Below are 17136 nucleotides of genomic sequence, written 5' to 3' on the forward strand. Positions count from 1 at the left end.
CCCTTGTTTTCTTTTTATCTATCAGAAGAATGTTGCAGTCTTTCATCACTTGTTTTTTAAGATCTCTATGGTCAGTTTTCTTTTGTGGTAACTTTTTCATGTTCTAACAGATAGAGAGGCAGCTACGATAGCACTTTTTGACTTTAGTGTCCTTTTAGGACTTTGGTTAGCAGAGCTTTGTGATTCATTATTGCTAAATTTTAAAGCATGTATATTTTTAACATCCTCCAACTATAGCCTGTCTAAACGATAGGAGTGGTTTGAGGCATTGCTTTTTCATTTGTTGGCAAAAAGGAAAAATACCATTTGAAGAACTCTCTTCTCAACAGTGCCTGATGCTTTTGCCCTCCCCGGCCTAGGAAAAGGGAATGCGGTGCAGGCAGGCACAAGCAGCCTGGTTCAGCTGTATTGGTCCATCATCCTCAGCATTAACCAGCTCCCTACATGTTTCTGGAGACTGTTAATAAGTGTTTAAGGGGAAGAGACAGGGTAAAACATAGAGAAGTAACACTGACACTCTGACCCTTTTCAATTTGTTGTCTAAATGGCTAAAATAGACATCCAAGCTTTCAAAACACAAGCTTACCTTGGGGACCGGGGTGGCCTATTGGCCCTGCTGATCCTACAGAGCCATCATCTCCTCTTTGCCCTGCTTCCCCAGGAGGCCCTGGGATTGCAGGGCATGAATCATCTGTTTTTCCTGGTTCACCAGGGTCACCTGGAATGTGTAACAGGAAAGTAAATTAGACAGAAGATAGGTTAATAGCTCCCATGTGAAAAATCAACATAACTGTTAGCTGGTTTTGGTATTCAAGTGTATACTTTAAGTATTTTAAATTCTTGAATTATTGAGTCTCACTGCTTTTAATTTTACCCTTAGTCTTTTAGCACAGCATTTAACAGCGTGGCAGGCATGTGTTAGCAAGTGTATGCTAGCTCATTCAAACATTTGGTGTACAGTTTCTGTCTTAATGTGCCCCAAACTGATTTGAGTTAAAGCCTAAAGTCTACCCAACTTCAGCGCAAACACCTTAGCAGATGTGAAGACTTTACAGTACTTTACCTATTCTGTGGCTGTAAAACCATCAAAAAGCAGGCCAAAGAAGCTAACCCACAATATCCGTTTAAAATAATTATAATAATAAAAAATAAAGAATGGCCATATTTTATGTATTGAAAGTTACTGGGAGCTATTGGTTATTTGCATTTTGGAACAAAATTAGAATCGGATCAATTTAGTCACATTAAGAGTTCAGTCTTTGTAGTAATCCAGTGTAAGGATTCAAGCTTTTGCTAAGTTTTTGGTTAGAAAGCATCTTGTGTGACAATCAAAAACCAAAATAATTTGGAACAAGTGTGTTTTACAAGTCTAACTGACATCATAGCATGAGACTTCTCAATGTAGCATTATCACGATACTGGTCTGCTTGGAAGCGCTAGTTATTTATGTGAAAAAACTATTAGAACTATGTTGTTGTAGCAGTATCTACTATTCCTAGCAGCCAAGCCAAGAATACCTTCTAGTAAGAGTGGAATGTATCTATACAGAAGGAAGCCCACATGAAAAGAACAATAATCAATAGTCATGAACTTACCGATGAAACCTGAAGGATTTGAAAAATGGAAAGCAGATTGAGGCCATTGTGGTGCAGGTGGAAACAAGTTTCAGGCATGTAAATTAGAGTAAAGAATGGAATGAGAACTGAAATCAATCACTTACATGAGGTGACATTAGAAACAAATACGTAGTTCAGAAATTTTTACACAACTCAAATGAGAAATCAATTAAGTTGGTTTTTTTCTGAGCTTAAATTGTCTGTATGCAAATAAACGTTATTAAGATTATATATGAATAGAAAGATCACAGTTACAATTGAGTGACAATGAGCAACGGGTTCATAAGTACCTGTGGGACCTTTGGGACCAGGTTTTCCCCGAAAACCTTGGTCTCCTGGTTGTCCTATAGCACCAGGTGGGCCCTGTGGGCCATGGATTCCCATAGGACCTGGAAAGAAAACAGTTGTGCGGTTACATGTGGTTGCATTCCGAGAAGGTGAACACATAAATAAGATGAAGTCTGGCTGCTTGAATAACAAAAAATGCTTGGGGCAGCTCAACTCTGTTGTCTCCCAGAAAGAAATGCGCATTTTCCTCTTCTCTCCCTGGTCTTGAACAGAATTAAAATTTATTACTTTTCTTTTTGTAAAGATTGGAAGGGATTGGTGTAGACAGGACTTCTCTACAGTGTGTGGAAGAAGCAGAGCATCTAGATCCCTGTTTTCAAACTGAAGAATATGTTGAAAGCCCAAAGCTATTGATATGGCACAGATGTGAGACTCTGTGTTAGTTCAAACACGTCTGCATCTTCCATAGTTTGTCAAGACTCCTGCAGGGAGGTCAAGGTTTGCTTTACCTGGCAGGCTCAAAAGTTTTACCGCCTCATTCTTAGGTTGGTAGGGGAGTCTTCCAACAAGTTGTTGGAAGCAGTACGTGTGAATCTGGCTCTACTCTGACCTTCTACCCCAGCCCTATCTTATCTGTAGGTAACAGGGCAGAGCTATGAAATGTCCAGCCTACCACTTCTGTCTGGCTCAGTCTCCAGTGGCAATCCCCTGTGCACAAGGCTCAGCTGCGTAGGGCTGGGTGTAAGTGCACACGCTAGTTAAAAACATCTCAGGTCATACCCTTTGGTCCTCCTCTTCCTTGGTTCCCTGGAAGACCTCTGGCTCCTTGTTGCCCTCGCCGCCCAGGATTACCTGGTGCCCCTCGAATACCGGTATCACCTGGATCTCCTCGCACAAAGATAGTCTCTCCAGGAGGACCAGGATTCCCGGGCTGACCTATAGTAAAAGACCTTTATTCTTAATATATGCACGAAGCATAAACATCTAAAAATAGACATGTTCCATTGGTTTTTTTGCTTTTGGTTTTTTTCCCTGGGACGTAGGACAGCCCTTGCGTGTTTTTGGAAATATTAGCATTAGCCTTTGTCCAAGGCATCGTAAGGAAGACAATAATAGGAATAGTTCCTAAAACTATGTAGATTCTGTGCAAGCAAAAGGCGGCAAGTTAATGTTACATGCATTGAGACATGTTTCTCTCTATTTATTATAGTGTTGCTTACCCTTCCAATCTCCATCCCTTATTTCCCAATAGGAAGTAAGTCTTCGTACTGGGTAAGGAAGGGGTCAGATAACACTTAATGTAAGGGGTCAGAACTACTTGAAACAGCTCCATTTGAGGACCAGAATCTATAGGAATTGACTGGATCTCTTGGCAACCCCTGCTTGTAACAGAAGTGAGGTCTCTGTAAATGCTTACAAAAGAGTTGCCAGCTTTAGCTTTCCCAGGGCTGGATTTAGATTGGAAAGCTTTTTGTGGGTTTAGCAACAACGGCAGGCTTCTGGACAATGTATTTTATCCTTCTTGTTAGGAAGAGAGGCCAGTAATCTTACTTCTATCTGCTTCTGTGGAAATGGAGGTATGTTGTAGCAGCAGGACTTGTACCCAATTACCATACAGGCCAGAAAACTGAATCTGGAGAACTGTATTTTATCCTTGCTCTGAGGATCTATCCAGTGTTCACTTCTCTGTGTATTCGCTGAGGTATTGATAAGTTTCTTTGTTCCCTATGCACTTTTATACGTTGTTCCACAGACGGCAACCCAGTGACTCCTAGTAGCCTCAGGGGCTTTTTACATGACCAAATTTGGTATTTTTGGTTTTAGTACCTCTGATGCCATCTAAACCAGGTGGTCCTTGATCACCTGGAGGACCAGGAGAAGCACTATCAGGAGATCTTCCCATAGGTCCAGTGGGTCCAACAGGTCCTTTTCTACCTAAAGGATCACATTTTACAAAAAAAAGAAAGAAAAAAAAAAAAAAAGATCTGAGGTTTTTTTTAGATTACAGAAATAAGTTACTAACTAAAAGAATGCTGACATGTGAGGTCATGGGGGTAATGTATGCTCTCACTTGTATACTGAACGTACCAGTGATTAGGCTAATGAAGTCATCTTGTAGAAGTGAAAACGTTTGTTATCTTTTAAAAATTTGTAATTCTTTCCATAAAATCTACTTAAACTAAAGAATGCATCATCACACATTGGCAGATTGCCACAAATAGCCGCCTTCTCCTGAATTCTAGCAATGGGAGAAATGGTAAAAATGTAAGACGAGTGGGGATTATGAAATCATTCTGCCTGGGACAGGATAAGTATTCACAGATTGTTCCTAGCAAAAGTGAGTTCAGCTGTCTCCTAAAAACCTCAGTGAACAAGATGAACTTACTAGCCTTAAATGTATTTTTTTTCCTAATTTGTAATCTGGACTTTTGCAAAATAAGACATTAGTGCCCTTACATGTGACGGGCAGGAAGTTACAGGTTACCATCCTCTGCATAACACTTGTGAATAGTCGCAGCTTGTTAGCATGTGTGTTGCACTCTGTTGCCTTCTCTTTTCTACAAAAAAACAAATCTAGTTTCTTCAGTCTTGTTTTTGACCCCATCCTTCCCGTTACTCTCTAGTGAGTTCTCCCCAAAGCTGGACACAGTATGCTGTGGGAAGCCTTGCCCATCCTGTGTCAAGCAGTGTTAATACATCTTAGGATGAAACTTTTTCTCTTTTTTCCTCAACAGCACCATTCTGTTGGCTCCCCCAGTTCACGAACTAGTAACTGAATTGAGAAAAATGACTGCGTCTTCATCTTAGACTAATTCACTTCACGAGTATTCACCTCCGCTATTTTTCTTCTGTGTGTTATGTGACGCTGTGGCAAGGTTTGGTAGAGTAAAGCTAATGTCACTTCTAATCGCAGAATTTCTGGGCTTGAATGGGCCTCTGGAGACTTTCTAGTCCAACCCTCTCCTCAAAGCAGGGTCAGCTAGAGCAGGTTGCCTACGACTCTGTCCAGCTGGGTTTTGAGTATCTCCAAGGATGGACACTTCATAACTTCTCTGGGCAACCTGTTCCCGTATTCAATTACCCTCACAGGAAAAACAAAACTTTTCCTTATATTTAAGTAGAATTTCCTGTATGTCAGTTTGTGCCCATTGCCTCTTGTCCTGTCACTGGATACCGCTGTGAAGAATCTGTCTCCATGTCCTTCCCATCAGGTACTTACACACATTGATAAAATCCCCCCTGAGCCTTCTCTTCTGGAGGCTAAGCAATTCCCACTCCCTCAGCCTCTCCTCACGTGACAGATGCTCCAGTCTCTTAACCTTCTTAGTCACCCTTCCTCAAACACTTGCTTTTTCCTATTTCTATGCAATTCCTGTATCACCAAGGCTCTTAAATAATCATAGCAATCTTGTGATACAATCTTGCATTTATATCAGAGTAGTTGATAGATTTACTCTATTTCTGTGACTACCAGATCTCCTGCTAAATTCTTTTTCTTCAGGAATTTCTTCCCAAGAGGCAACTCCACCTAGCAGTTCCCTGAGCCTGTCCAAGTCCATCATGTTCTATTCTCATTCTTTCCTCTCCTGTAACATAACAAAGAAGAAATACTGGGGTCTCTGTATCTACTCAGGAAACATCAGCATGTTATTGCAACAGAAATGTTTTTAGGGAGAGAATCTTCTGGGTATGTATTAATGTTCATACTAATCAGGAGAAGAGCCTGTGTGAGCTTCATTTCAACTCTGCAGGGCACCACTAAGGAGAAAACCCTTTCTTACCTGGGAATCCTGGGAATCCCCTTTCTCCAGGGGGGCCTGGAATAGAAATACCAGGCCATCCAGGTTCACCTCTGTCTCCTTTTGGTCCAAGTTCTCCTGAGTATCCTGGGGGCCCTGTTTCACTTTGACCTTTATAGGAAAACAATTATGTACATAAAGCTTACAGTGAGTACAAATACAGATGTGCAGAATAGAAATACCAGCTGCAGATGTTCCTCCTTGCAAGGGTTGCCTAGTGCTATTTTTCTGGTTCTGTCTTGGAAGCTGGAGAGAGTTTTGTTGAATCTGGCCCTAATTAATCTCTTGCAAAGAAAGTAATCTCTTTGCTTTAATGCTCTTCTTCAGGGGTTATTTTATATGGTGTCATTATTGTCTGTAACTTGAAATGTAAACTGATTGCGTGGTCCTAAATTTAATTTTCTATCAGCATAAATTTGTAATCTCTAGATAGATGTGAGTACTGTTTTTTAATACTGCTTCAAAAGCACTTTTTGAAAGTTGCAAATAGATCACCGTGAGTGAAATCCAGGTTCCTCTTAAGTTTGTGGCACAACTCCCATGGACTTTAATGGGGCTGGGATTTCATAAGTCTCCTTTCAATTTGTTAGTTTTATCTTTTACATATAAAAAACCTGGAGACTTGGCTCTACTTTGAATCATCTGCACTGAACATTTTCATTTTATAAACAGCCTTGAAAGGTTCCAACACAACTATGTGAGTAATGGAAGTTTTAAAGTTTTCCCCACAAATAACTGCAGGTGTGTCATTAGGCATACTTTAGGTTCTGTTTGAAAGTTTAGTCTGACCCTTAATGATATCTTCTGGGCAAGGCAAATATCAAAATAACATGCATCATTCCTTGCACATTCAGTCATTTAAGAGAAGCTTTTCTGTTCCACATAGCTATTTCCTTTCTTTACCTGGAGCTCCTGCAGAACCTTTTTGACCTTTTAGTCCATCCAAGCCATCCAGTCCGGGCGGTCCAGGAAGACCTGAGAGGTATTACAGGCATGACTGGGTGCCACAATAATCCTTTAAAGTCACAATTAAAAATAATGCCTTTTTTTTTTCTGACAACACATTCTGGATCAAGACAGGGTATTTGCTGAATTTGATTCTTATTGGCAACTGAAGATGAGATTACATCACACCTGAGTGCAGTCTTTTTGGAAAGAAAAATCTGAAAAATCTGAAAATAGCAATCATAATACAGTTTCACATCAAAGCAATCGGAAAACATACCTTTTAATCCTTTAGTATTTCTATACTGCAGCTAACAGCATGAAGCTCAGTATGGGCTAATTTACTCTACAGTGAACCTCATGTCTGCGGCTAGACTACTACTGCTACATGTAATTAACTAGTCCAAAATTAGCTGTGTTATCACTACATGGCCAGGTGACTGGGATGCAGACACTACCTAAAATAACTGTAAAGCTGGAACTTCTCTACAGCTTCTATTCCAAATGTAAGTGCAATTCAATCAGGCTGCGCTAGAAAGAAGCTAAATTTTCCCCTGGCTTCTTTTCCCTGGTCCTGCAGATTTCACACAGAAAACTGTGTGAAATCTGTGCTTTTGCATCACGCTACTACAAAAAATTCTTAAAGACTTTGTGCTGTTCAGTTTAGAAGACAACAAATCTGTAATTGAGACCTGTGCTGACATGTGATAGTACAGAGCAGCTTTGTCACTAGTGATGTTCACCAGATGACCAGATCACAGGCTGAGTGTTCATGGTAATCAGCTATAACTTTTGCTTTATAATCTGTGCTTTTCTGAAAATTGCTAAAACACAATTAAGTAAAAACATAGATGGCATTTTTTATCCATTTTTTTAAAAAGTTGAACTAATCGAGATTGTGTTTGTTATTTGCAGTGGAGGGTAAAAATATCTCCATGTCATTAGCACTTCACAGTTTCCTAAGTTGTATAGATGAAGTCTCAAACGTGAAGACGTACACTTATTAAATGCAGATGGCAGCCTATCACCTGGTGATAGGAACAGATTTGGCAAAACTGATGGGTCATTTGGTAACAGATTTCAAAGAGGTTTCAGACAGACGAGTAGACTTGGGATGCTTCTTGCTCCAGAGAGCGGCAGATTAGAGTGGACACTGATCATCAAGAAGTTGGAACAATACTGTCAGTGCCTATTCCTGTCTCTTTTCCACCTTTGCTGCTTATCTCCGCCTAATTTCCTTCCCCACCACTTCCTCTCCCTGCCATGAAGGATTCACAGTCCAGCTGCAGTGTTTTTTTTTCCACAAGTCTGAATTATCTTTCTGTCTGTCTCCTTTTCCCTGTCTAGCTACTTCCTGGCATAGAAGATGTAGGTTCTCTGTTTCAGTTCCTGTGCTTGATCCCAGCATGTCCTGCAGCACACAAATCTGCTGTATATCCAGAGCATCAATCATGGGAGAATATATTGCTCTACTTAAGCACATATGAATGGATATATTTTTTTTGAAGTTTGTAAGCTGGTCAAATTTGGCAGGGACAAATTGCTGTAGGAAGAGCAACGCAAATGCCCTTCATCCACTGCTTCACCTGCCATATTTAAAGGTCCCTAGTTCAAAGATGGGTCATCTGAGAAAGGAAAAATAAAAGGGCACTAGAGTTCTCCAACAGACACACCAAAAATAATAATCCCATAGCTTTGTTCTCAGAAACTGTTGAATTACTTTAGTTAAAATTTAACAAAGGAATGAAAAGAAAGGAAAAAAAAAAAATCCAGCCTGTAGCAAACACCAGTCTGGAAAAATTTTAAATCCAGAAGATTGTTCGAAAAGCTGCAAGACATTGATAATATACTCTCTATGTAATCCCCTTTATAATATGGGATACTAGTAATCCAACCTGTAATATCTTCTGTGCCCTTAATTAACTGCTCTCTAACTTTTCATGACATTCTAAGTTTCAGTCCTGCTTTCTGTAGCCTGCTTGTGCTTTGGGCATGTTCCCATTTTCAAATTTATGTAAGAGTTGCATGCCAATTTGGGGAATTTAACAGTGGTATTTTAAAATGATTATGAACTAACTATTTTTGGCACCCAGGTCACCATTTAAAACTTTTTTGATCTGTAGCTCATTCAGTCAAGATTGATGGCTTGGTTTACTTGCTTTCCAGGGAATTTCTGACACATTTGCCAACAATCCATTATAATATCAGCACTCGTAATTCTAGATTTTTGGATTGCTATAGAACCATATTTCTAGGTACAGCTGAATTGGCTGACCTATGTATGAACCACTGTTTCTGTATTTTACAGCCCATTTCAGCTTCTACTCACACAAGTAATTCTGCTGATGTTCTTAATATTACTTGCTTCATCAAGGATTACTCACACAAGTAAGGCTTGCCAGACTAAGCCCTTAACTAGTAAAACTATCTCTGTAATAAAGAAAATGTGATTATGCTTTGGTAGATGCTGTTTAACTAATTTTTTTTTAATCTTGCAGTACTAACTCAGGTTGTGTTTAGTATGACACACATAGCACAAGACATTTAATGTAAATGAGAAGCAATTAGACTAACAAGTCCGTGTACTTAGCTATGAACAGCCAATTAACCATTTCACTGCTAATGCTAGCAACAGTATTTATTGAAAATAGCGTTAAGATTGGAATACAAATTCCATTCAGTTTTCATTACTGGGTATAATTTCAAAGGTGTTAACCTTCTTTTCAACTATGCTGGCAATATATAGAATCCTAAGGCTTAGCAGGCAACTTAGTCTCTAATGAATTACCATTTGGAACTGAACTTTTCCCTCTGCAGCACGTGCGTTAATTTGTTATGTTTCCTGTGCAGGACTTGGGATAACTTCTGCACAATCTAGAAAAGAAGTGTCTCACCGCTTATGACAAGAAGGAAAGAGTCCATCTACTAAGATGTTTTCAGTAGAAGAATGCTCTTTTTTTTGTTTTTTGACCCCTCTCAATTTAGACATCCCTGTCACTGCAGATCTCTGCCTTTGTTACAGCAAATATTGTTTGCAACAATGAAATGTTCTCTTGCAGATTATGCACCAGCAAGGAATCTGTCATGACAGTTTAAATGAGCACCACTTATTTACCGCAAGCAATCATAAATGGTTTCCATTTTTCATTTAAATTTTCAGTAGTTTATAGGAAACCATCTCAATTTTTCCTTAGGCTGAATTTGAAAAAGTGAATCTATTGTCCTCTCTAACCATTTATCATAGCCCCAAGTGTTACTTTACTGTGATTTCTGTATATGGGTCACTAATATTATTCTTCCTGTCCAGGAACTGGTTATGAAGCACACTATGACAGAGAGAGGATACAAAGTACATAGTTGATTACCTTTCTTTATGAAGTATTAATGTAACTTACAATTTCAATATATCATTCTGAGTACAGTGAAAGTTAATGTTCTCCAACAAAAACAACTGTATAGATGAACTTCTATTCAATCTAAACATAACAGTCATTGTGAAAAGTGTAAATGAGGATTTTGAGGAAACATTTCTACGTTAAATCCACCAAAAATCATTTTCTGGAGAAAACAAAACAACAACAAAACCAACAACAAAAAACAACCCAAGTTATCACAATTTGTTAAAACAAATTTGTAAGACAAAACTGTCCATAGCAGTCTGCTGGTTTTGTAGAGTAACAGTGGCACTCCCTGGTGAAAAGGTAGAACACAGCATAACTGAAGTGAAAGTGATGCATCTGAATTGCTGCAAACTCCTTTTTCTTTCCTTAACTTCTGCTATCAGTTACATCAGCTAAGCCAGAATCTGTTTCTACCTTCTTCCTGACTCATTTTAGATTGTAGCCCAATTTTCTGAGGTAGCATTTATGTTACTTTTCAAAGGTGATGGGAACTGGCTTAGTTCTTCTAGTAGCTTAAGAGAATACAGAATCAAAATCATGCTCACGGTTAGGCCTTTTCCGTGTTCACGACTAAAAGGGTATTTATGTCTGGTGCAGTTACATTACCAGTAGAACTGCACTGTATACTGTTTACCTTTTCTGCCTTGGGATCCAACTAATCCTTGCAATCCTGGACGTCCCCAAATTCCATGTTTCCCTTTTTCTCCAGGTTCTCCTGGCAATCCCTGAGGACCTGTAGCTCCTGAGAGTGGGGAAAAAAAAAAATCTGTGAGTATGCAAATCTATTGAACTGTTGATTTTTCTTTTTTCATGCTATGCAGCACACTGCATTAATCAGAGGTACCTGAAAGTGTATGGAAATGTATGAAGAATTGACGGATCTTGCTCTCTGAGACTCTGAGCAGACTATTGCTCCTGTCTGTAGGTACTGAAATAGCTTTCAATACACACCTTCATATGATCTCTGATTTCTCTAGCCTCCTCCACAGAGGTGCCTCCTCAGCTGCATTTTCCTGTTCCGTATCTCTCTTGAGTTGTTACATGGCACTATTTTTTAAACTTTGGCATTACCTGGAAATCCAGGTATTCCTGGGTATCCAGGGTCACCCTTGGATCCTGGTCTTCCAGGTTGCCCTTGGATACCTGGTGAACCCTTCTCTCCTGGGAGTCCACAGAGTCCTTAAAGAAAAAAAATAAAAAACTAGCATTTATTTGTTTAAAGTTGCCCATTCTTCATCTCATGATAAGTTTAAAAATATAAAAGTTCAGTAAGGGGTTTCTTGACTAGAAAAAGAATTTTATTTGAATACTTCAGATCCTTGCATCTATTTATTAGCAATGAATTATACTGGTGTCTGGTGATATCTGAAAGAGCAGAACTGGCTAGCAAGATATAGCCAAGCCAGGTTTTATTCTGGTAAGTACTGGTATGTTCATCGGTGCTGTACTAGACAACAGTAGATTCTACCTTCTATGTCCATGCTAGCCATATTGCACGTTGTGATGCCTCTCCAATCCCTGGGTTTATAACTATAGAAAATACCACTCAATAGGCACAGGAAGCAGAGCTCCCTCTCCGCTAACAAAACTTAGAGAAAATAAGTTCTTAAGTCCAATTTTTGCTTCAATCAGACAGAGGTACCTGGTAGTCCTGGATCTCCGGGAGGCCCTTTTCGACCATGTGTACCGAGCAGAGGAGTTGGGTCACCTCTCTTGCCTGTTGAGGTACAGTGACTTTCATTTCATACAAATATCCTTTTCACCCACAAAACCAAAGCTGGACAATTTTGTAAGATCAGATAATTTACTCATAGATATTAACAGCTATAAAAGGGACTGAGAGAACACAGAATGAAAAATGCTTTGGCACATGCAAATTACCTCCCAGCTCTGCTTGTCTTGCAGTACTAACTCAGTTTGTGTTTAGTATGACTCCTGGCAGTATTCATGTAGATTTCCCATAATAAAAAAAACCAAAAACAAAACCAAAAATTATGGGAACTTTCCCAATACTGACAGCATATACTGAAAATGAAAGACGTTGCATAAATTCCCTATAACGCTTTATTAAACAAAGAGAACTTCTAACATAGGTTTGTGAGGATGTGCAAAATCAGTACAGCGTGAGTCTATTTCATCAGTAAAGACCTTTTAGGCTCTAGCTGGGGACTTTAAGCCAGCATACCTTCTCCTTTCTGCCTGTGCTGAAATTCCTGTTTATCACAGAATCAATAATTCCAAGCAATTTTGCCTTATACTGTCTGTACAAATGACTGACCTCTCCTACCTATTCATGCTGTCTCCAGCTTCATTGTCTGATTTTGCTGTGAAGAGTTAAGAGGATATATCAAGTTCAAGTGTTGCTAGAAATCCCCTGCCATAGCAATCCCCACCTTTACTGGCTATTTCCTGCTTAATTTTAAGGATAACTTTTCCAGTAAATTTGATTTAATACATTTTATAAAAGTTCTCCTTATATTGAGTATTGTTCTTTACTTTTTTTGTGGGAATATATTCCCTGGCTGAGAAAGTCTTGAACTTTTGAAGAAATGGAAAATGTAACGGAGAAAAGAATTTGTCCTGTCCCCTTAATGCTTTTTTCCAGGCAATGATTTAATTTCATTATTTATTAGTAATGAAATCCTGCTCCAAGGAAACTTGGAATATGATGGATTACGCCATTTTGTATTTCTCTGAAACACTGTTTAAAATCTAAATATTATAGATAAATTTTTCAGAGTAATCTCTACCTATGCAAAAAACAATATGCAAAACTTCATCTTTTCAACCGAATAATTTTTCATGCATGGGTATGAACTCTGCCTGATTTGTTATGCTACACTTTCAGAAGTTCCAAGAATTCAAAAATCATAGCCTAGAAAACACTGGAAAATAAGTGATATAAAAGAAATTATAAATCATGTTGGAATATTTTAAAAATTCCTCATAGCTGTATCATACCATACCATAATACCATAAATGACTGCATTTTCTCTTATTTGATTTGACAAATTTTACAGCTCCATAAGAGTGGATTTTTACATGTGTTTGGAATTTTTAAGCTCTATGAAATTTGACACAAACTTATCTTCTAAATTAGTAAGACCTACTTTAAAAGGAACAAACTGTTAAAGAATATACTGAAATGCAGATTTTGCCTTCAGGTAAGTCAGATGTTTCTAATGACATTCATGTTTTAATTATTTTCACTTATGTCCTGTTTTCCCTTTTCTAGTGAGTACTCTCCATCTATCAGAGCATATACATCTTAACAATATTGCTTTTGTTAAAAGCATGTCTATATAAACCCATTACCTTTAGATCCTTTTGGGCCAGTCAGTCCTGGATTTCCAGGGATTCCCGGTAAGCCAACATCACCCTGATTTTTTTAAAAACAAAATAAAAATGTTCGACATATGATATGTGTAGCAGGAATGATCTATAAGTGCATTTGGTTCTCTTACACTGGTAAATGGACCAGCAATCAATATGAATAGCAAAACTGTATCTTTAGCTCAACAGAAAAGCATGCTGTCTTTGTTACACATCTATCACTGACCACTAACACTTCCAAGAAACTGTAGATTAGACTTGCTAATCATTTTGAATTTGTGCTTTTATAGTTTATGCTAACTCTTGGCTTGAACAGCTTAAATTCCCCACAGATGGCTTGAGTAATTTGATTTAAAAGGTACCATAAAAATGTACCAAATATTGTTGCATGTTACCCAAAATTTACTACAAACATTAACCAGAAATATGTTGTGATGTAACAGTAAAAATGTAAAGATTTCTCTAGTTTTCCGTTTGAATAATGACCTGTAAAAGCAAAACACAGATTATCTCTTCAAAGAAATATAACAAAAGACAAGCCAAGCAAAGATATATCCCTTTACCAAAAAAACAACTGTGCTTTATGCTTCATGCACTGCCTGTCTGCCTAGCATACAAGCCAGCGAAGAATTTTACCTTATATGTGATATATGTGTGGGTTTGTGTATTTGTTATTGAGCAATACTGCTTGCCTGGGTTCTGTTTGGTGCAAGCTGTTGGTATGGGCACAGAAGACTTGGTTTGTCTTGTCTGTTGGCTTGGCTGCTCCACATAGCAAGATATGAAGAAGCAGCTCTATATTAATTTCATACTTGTGCTGCTGCGATGTTATGATCTCTGCAGTAAGTGATTTGTCAATCTCTTTTTAGGAATAATGTTAAAGACTTGATGGTGCATCTATTTTTTGCCCCCCTAATTAGTGCAGTGTAGCTTGGACTTCCACCAAGTGGCAATGTAACAAAATCGCAACATGCAGTTGGGAGAGAGGGGAGAGGCCCTTTGTTGACTCCAACTACAGTTCCTGCTAAAATGTAACCCAAGCACTGAAGTGTTGCATTAAGGAATTTACCCTTCCTATTATACTGACAGTCTCTTCTCAGAAGGAACATCTAACGGGTAAGTACAATAGAAGTACCCTTCATCATATTTCCTGGATGCAGGAGGTAACTGCAAAGTCCAGGACATTTCACTTTGTTTACCTGGTCACCTGGTTGTCCTTGAAAACCCGTAATTCCTTTAAAGCCCTTTGGTCCTGGGAAACCCCGTGATCCTGGAAACCCCATCGGTCCAGTGTCACCATGGTCACCTGGCAGTCCTGGGAGACCATTCTTCCCTGGAAATCCTGGGGTGCCTCTGAAACCAGTATTGCCTTTTTCACCTGAAGTTAATTGCAAAACAAGGTTATGACCAATATAGTCAAGCCATTATTTGACATTTACTTTGAATATGGCTATGCTTTCACACTTTGCCTTAGAAATTGTCCAAAGAAACTAGCCTGCTAGTTTAAGAATCTATAAACGCAATAATGTTGCTGGATGTTACTGCAGCTGCGAGCCCAAACCTGTGAAACACACCAGTGATTTATATCAGATGAATGTGTGCGTATGCAGGGCTTTATTTTATGAACTTACCTCTTTCACCTCTAAATCCGTTCTCACCAGGAGACCCTGATTCCCCCTTTTGTCCTTTCTCAAGGCGGATGTTAACGCAGCCACTGTCTCCTGGAGGCCCGCTTTCACCTTTGAACAAAACATATGGAATGTAAGTAAATCCTCATGAGTGACATGTCCTGAAAATGAATTTTAGTGAAGACTTCCCTAACAGAGAAAGCCTTCAAATACTAATGAAGTTCTCAGTTGTTTCAGCAGACTGTCATGGTTTAACCCCAGTTGGCAACCAAGCACCACAGAGCCGCTCACTCATCCTTCCCCCCCGGTGGGAAGGGGGAGAGAATCGGAAGGGTAAAAGTGAGAAAACTTGTGGGTTGAGATAAGAACAGTTTAATGATTGAAATAAAATAAAGTAAGAATAATAATAAATTGTAATGAAAAGGAAAACAACAGAGAAAGAGAAACAAAACCCAGGAAAAACAAGTGATGCAACTGCTCACCACCCGATCCCCAGCCAGTCCCTGAGCAGCGGTCACCGCCACCCAGCCAACTCCCCCCCAGTTTATGTACTAAGCATGACGTCACATGGTACGGAATATCCCTTCCGCCAGTTTGGGTCAGCTCTCCTGGCTGTGCCCCCTCCCAGCTCCTTGTGCGCCTCCTCGCTGGCAGAGCATGGGAAGCTGAAAAGTCCTTGACTTAGTATAAGCACTGCTTAGCAACAACTCAAACACCGGTGTGTTATCACGTTATTCTCATGCTAAATCCAAAACACAGCACTGTACCAGCTACTAGGAGGAAAATTAACTCTATCCCAGCTGGAACCAGGACAAGGCTCACTGCTAACAGAATTTATTATCCTTCTCTTGCTTTTTAGTTAATTCAGTAGTAACCCAGGTGATGTTAAATCAGAATTATTCCCTGCTTGTCTGGAATATGAAAGATGGCAATTGTATTGTCCACTCTGCAGTGTACTGTCTGATTGCACCTTGGAGATGGTTATTCTTTCCTATATTAATATTTAGAGAGATTATTTCCTGTATGTTTTACATAGATTGAAGAACACAGACAATATGATAGAAAACTTGAAAAATCTAAACTTTCAGATGTGTACAGGACAAAGTTCAAGGTTTGTTTGAATAAGTGATCTTAACCTGTTTGATTTAGTGGTAAATGCACCTATTGATCTAAGTGGAATTAATTTTTTGTTAGTTAGTTTTTCATTATGCATTTGTAAGTGAGATAACTGGATTTAGTATTTAGTATCTCTGAAAATAGAAGTGAATATACCTTATAACAAGTAGAAAAAGTAAATATATTCCTAACACAGTAGTAACAGAACTAAACATAGCAGTGAAATAACTACAGAGTGAAGCGGATTTTTACAAACCTTTTATTCCAATATCCCCACGTTCTCCACTAGGCCCAGGTGGACCCATTTTTCCTTCTTCACCTTTTACACCGGAGATTCCCATTGGGCCTTGTGTTCCTGGGACTCCTGGGAATCCTTGGGGTCCTTGAATCCCTTTGCTTCCTGGTAATATTAAATGCTTTATTTACATATTCAGTCTGCTATGCTGTTGTGCTGTTGTTGTCATATTCTAAGGAAGAGTATAAAGCAAAAGGCAGGAAGTTTAGAAGAACTCCTTAGGAAACCAGCAAAGCTAGAGAACCAATAGTTGGAGCATGGCTTCATGCCAAGATCAAACTTGTCTTGAAATCCAGGTTGCCTGGATGAAGCAAACATCTTCCCCCTCCCTGCTGCCACCCCCTGGAGATTGAGGCTACACTTAGAATCATAGAATCATAGAATCATTGAGGTTGGAAAAGACCTCTAAGATCATAGAGTCCAACCATCGACCCAACACCACCATGCCCACTAAACCATGTCCCTAAGTGTCTCATCTACACGTCTTTTAAATACCTCCAGGGATGGGGACTCCACCACTTCCCTGGGCAGCCTGTTCCAATGTTTCACCACTCTTTCAGTAAAGAAATTTTTCCTCACGTCCAATCTAAACCTCCCCTGCCGCAACTTGAGGCCATTTCCTCTCGTCCTATCGCTTGTTACTTGGGAGAAGAGACCGACCCCCTCCTCCCTACAACCTCCTTTCAGGTAGTTGTAGACAGTGATGAGGTCTCC

The 17136-nt window shown here is 39.2% G+C and overlaps 1 protein-coding gene across 1 annotated transcript in view; it reads right to left on the bottom strand.

Moving 5' to 3' along the window:
• COL4A4 (collagen type IV alpha 4 chain) overlaps positions 1-17136 on the bottom strand; it is a 77150-nt gene that overhangs the window by 6860 nt on the left and 53154 nt on the right. Inside the window, exons 31-44 of the mRNA XM_076340904.1 lie at positions 16384-16527; positions 15015-15122; positions 14583-14761; positions 13366-13429; positions 11693-11767; positions 11122-11229; positions 10685-10792; positions 6608-6679; positions 5687-5815; positions 3732-3839; positions 2685-2840; positions 1907-2005; positions 1596-1604; positions 587-718 (exon numbers count right to left, since the gene is read on the bottom strand). Of these exons, the coding sequence (XP_076197019.1) occupies positions 587-718; positions 1596-1604; positions 1907-2005; positions 2685-2840; positions 3732-3839; positions 5687-5815; positions 6608-6679; positions 10685-10792; positions 11122-11229; positions 11693-11767; positions 13366-13429; positions 14583-14761; positions 15015-15122; positions 16384-16527 (1491 nt within the window). The remainder of the gene's footprint in view (positions 1-586; positions 719-1595; positions 1605-1906; positions 2006-2684; positions 2841-3731; positions 3840-5686; positions 5816-6607; positions 6680-10684; positions 10793-11121; positions 11230-11692; positions 11768-13365; positions 13430-14582; positions 14762-15014; positions 15123-16383; positions 16528-17136) is intronic.

The sequence above is a fragment of the Aptenodytes patagonicus genome, chromosome 6 (genome assembly GCF_965638725.1).
Source record: "Aptenodytes patagonicus chromosome 6, bAptPat1.pri.cur, whole genome shotgun sequence".
Classification (NCBI taxonomy): domain Eukaryota; kingdom Metazoa; phylum Chordata; class Aves; order Sphenisciformes; family Spheniscidae; genus Aptenodytes; species Aptenodytes patagonicus.